Source organism: Papaver somniferum, chromosome 8 (genome assembly GCF_003573695.1).
Source record: "Papaver somniferum cultivar HN1 chromosome 8, ASM357369v1, whole genome shotgun sequence".
In the NCBI taxonomy this organism is placed as follows: Eukaryota; Viridiplantae; Streptophyta; class Magnoliopsida; order Ranunculales; family Papaveraceae; genus Papaver; species Papaver somniferum.
In genome coordinates this window covers 81,253,857-81,257,481 of record NC_039365.1, presented here as the reverse complement: position 1 = coordinate 81,257,481, position 3,625 = coordinate 81,253,857, and the positions used below count along the sequence as shown (strand labels likewise).

The 3,625-nt window shown below is 36.1% G+C and overlaps 1 protein-coding gene across 1 annotated transcript; it reads left to right on the top strand.

Annotated features, from left to right (window-relative positions):
* Positions 1-242: 242 nt before the first annotated feature.
* On the top strand, positions 243-1,683 carry LOC113305700. Its single transcript, XM_026554713.1, has 3 exons — positions 243-612; positions 832-1,321; positions 1,476-1,683. Exons 1-3 carry the CDS (start codon positions 243-245, stop codon positions 1,681-1,683), a joined length of 1,068 nt encoding a protein of 355 aa, XP_026410498.1.
* Positions 1,684-3,625: the final 1,942 nt, after the last annotated feature.

The window sequence follows — 3,625 nt, the reverse complement described above, 5'->3', positions numbered from 1 at the left end:
TGCATTTTGTAGAAGTTGAAGCTTCAAATAAACTTGTTGATGCTCTTAAAATTTAGAAAGATTTTTGGAGAGATAAATATAGACTCAACTGGGTGAAGGATGGTGATGCTTGCACTAAATTTTTTCATACTTATGCGAAAATTAGAGCTGCTACTAATAAACTTATTCATCTTAAGGCTGATGGAGATTTATTAGTTTCTCATGATGAAGTCTCTAATCATGTGGTTTCTTATTTCTAGGAAATGTATGCTAGTAACACAGTGAGTCCCTCTACTAATTTTATATCCAGAAATATTCAAAGTACGGTGTCTCAAGCTGACAATAATTTTCTCACTGCCAGACCTGATATGTTAGAAATTAAAGCTGATGTGGGTGACATGAATGCTAATGGAGCTCCTGGACCTGATGGTTTTAGTGGTACCTTCTTCACTTCTTTCTGGGATACAGTAGGTACTGATGTGATTAATTCAGTACAATTTTTCTTTCAAAATGGCTGGCTCATTCCTAATGCCAACCCTAGTCATGTTATTATCATTCCTAAAGATCCTGGGGCTGATGTTATTGAAAAGTTTCGTCCAATTGCTATGGGAAACTTCCATTTCAAAATTACTGGTAAGATTTTGGCCACTCGTCTAACCTATTGCTTCTAAAATTATTTCTCCACAGCAAAGAGATTTTCTTGAAAACAGAAGTATTTTTGACTGTATTGGCATTACTTCTGAGGCTATCAATGTGCTTGATTACAAGACTTTTGGAGGCAATCTTGCTCTCAATTTTGATATCGTAAAGCTTTTGATACTCTTAATTGGGAGCTTCTTCTTTAATCGCTAGTGGGCTATGGTTTTTGTGAAAAATTTGTTGGGTGGATTCGTACTATTCTTCACTCAGCTAGGATGTCTATTGTGGTAAATGAAAAGGCTATGGATTACTTTGGGTGCATTAGAGGAGTCCATCGGGGTGACCCTGTATCTCCCATTCTTTTTTGTTTGGCTGAGGATGTCTTAATCTGTGCAATTTCTAATGCTTTTAAGCAAGGTCTGGTGCATCACATCTCCTCTCCGAGAGGTACGATTTCTCCTTCTCATGTACTTTACGCAGATGACATCATGGTTTTTTATAGAGGTACTAAGCGAGATGTGCAAGCTCTTATGAATATTTTTGAAGAATATGGTAATAACTCTGGTCAGTTTATTAGTGCAGCTAAATGCACAATCTATTCAAGTAAGCACATTTCTGATAGAATCTCTAATATTATTGCTTCTTATAATATACCGATGGGTACTCTACCTTTTTGTTATCTTGGAGTTCCATTTTTTTCAAGGTAAACCAAGGAATTCTCATTTTAATGAGATTATGGACAAAATCAAGCTTAAATTTGCGGATCAGAAGGGTAAGTCTTTATCTATGATGGGGAGAGTCGGGCTTGTTAAAACTGTGACAACTAGCTCTGCTCTGTATATCTTTCATGTTTACAGGTGGCCTATATCTTGTATTAAAACTCATGAGAAGTGGATTCACAATTTTGTGTGGTCTGGTGATATTAACACGATTCATCACAACTCCGTGGCTTGGGACAAGGTGTTTCTCCCTGAGAATCAAGGTGGTCTAGGAATTAAGTCTATGAAAAGCCTAGATAATGATTTTCTTATGAAAATGACATGGAAGACGATGATTGAAAACTAGGTTTTTGGTAACTTTATTAATGCTCGTTTTAAAGGCGCTGCTTACAAAAAATCTTTTGTGTGGCATGGGTTTAAAGAACAGTGGAGTATTGATGAATGCCAAATATTGTATATATTTATCCCTTTTTGTTGGCATTTAACTCATCTTTTATGCATTAATTCTACATTTTATCCCATATTCTGTATTTTTATTGTTTTCAAGAATAAATATTTTTATTAATTAATTTTGCATTTTTAGGTAATAAATAAAGTTCGGATGAGTCGCGGAGCGAAAAGAGCAGAAAAGTAGTGAAAAGCCGGGAGAAATTACGCAAGGAAGCCGCGAAGAATGGTGCGCACAACCTCATTTTCTACACACAAAAGCGCCTCCGTTCTCAGCCATCAGATCAGTTCCCAGAAGCATCCGATGGTCGCTCCTTCATAGAGCATCAAAATCTGAAGTCTCTGCCAAGCACCACAGCGCTGAAATTCCAAGCCTTCAGATTAGATGGTAGTTGAATCCAACGGTCGTTCCCTTGCTGTTCATCAACGTTTGATATCTCTGCCTTACACTACAACACCTAACTCCATCTGGCGTCGTTGATTTTGTTGTATGATATAATCCAGCGGTCGCTACAAGCTTCACTTCATCTCACCGTCCGATTGATCTTTCATCTCCCTATCCCACGGCGCAGCGTCGCAGATCATCACATTCGATACACTCGCCTCACACCCTAGCAACCGAGCACCTACACCTCAAAAATAAATAAATAAATAAATAAATAAAAAAAAAAAAAAATTCAAAATTCAAAATTCAAAAAAAATTAAAAAATGAAAAATCATAAAAAAATGGAGCTCATTTACCTTGAAATGTTGACTCTTGTGCAAATATGTATTATTATTAGGAGTCTTAGTCTAGATATTTAGGCACCCTGATTCTAGCACAATTCACATAGTGATAAGAAATTTGCACGCGCACGATCTACCAATACATGTTTGGCCTCGATCTTCAAGGTGTTTGATAGGAAGTTACGATTGCCAATCACTTTAGAATACTGAACGAAACTGGACTAGCTTGTTCTTTGGTTGGTTGGGATAGAAGATGGAGGTTACATTAAGAAAGACAACCATCGAATTTAACTGGGTGCATCAAAAAGGGCTACCTCTTGCAAAGTGTCATGTAATTTTTTATTTCCTTTTGTATATGTATCAAAAGTGTTTCTTGTTTAAAAAAAAAAAAAAAAAAAAAAAAAAAAAAAAAAATCGATGTATATATTCAAAAAAAAAAAAAAAAAATAAATATCAGAAAAATACAAAAAAAAAATCAAGTATTTATCAATTCCATCATCTCTTGTTCCAAAAATAAAAAGAGAATAGTCAATGTAAATAAGAGTCATGTAAATAGTCATCTTTTTTGTTTCGTTGTAATAAGCAAGGAGGGTGTATGCCATTGATGTACAACGCGAGAAATTGTGAAATACCTCCAACTCATTCACAATTCTCGTAAAGTCCGGACAGCTAGCTAGATTTCGACCTCAGTTCTTAGCCTGAGAAACTATCTCTTGGTGATTAGTAGTCATGACTTCAGATCTTTCTTTACACATGTGTAGATACACTTTACACTCTTATCACATGTCCTTATTTGTTATCAGTGCTAGGATTGTGCCTTGGATAGCTAGATTGACATCTCCATTTTGCTGTGAGCTTAACTGTTTTGCACATGTCACATTTGATGGAATATGAGCTCATATTTTGTCCTTAGGTTTTGTAGGCACACCTCTGGTAAACCTTCACGAGACTTCACTCGTCCACTAGGGACACTTAGTGGTTTAAAAGGCTTAGTGCATACGCTAAATGCATTCGAGAGACCAGCGACAGTGGTATAGTTAGGATTTCCTTAGTTCTGTTTTACTTGAGGACAAGTAAAATTCAGGTTTGGGGGTATTTGATGAATGCCAAATATT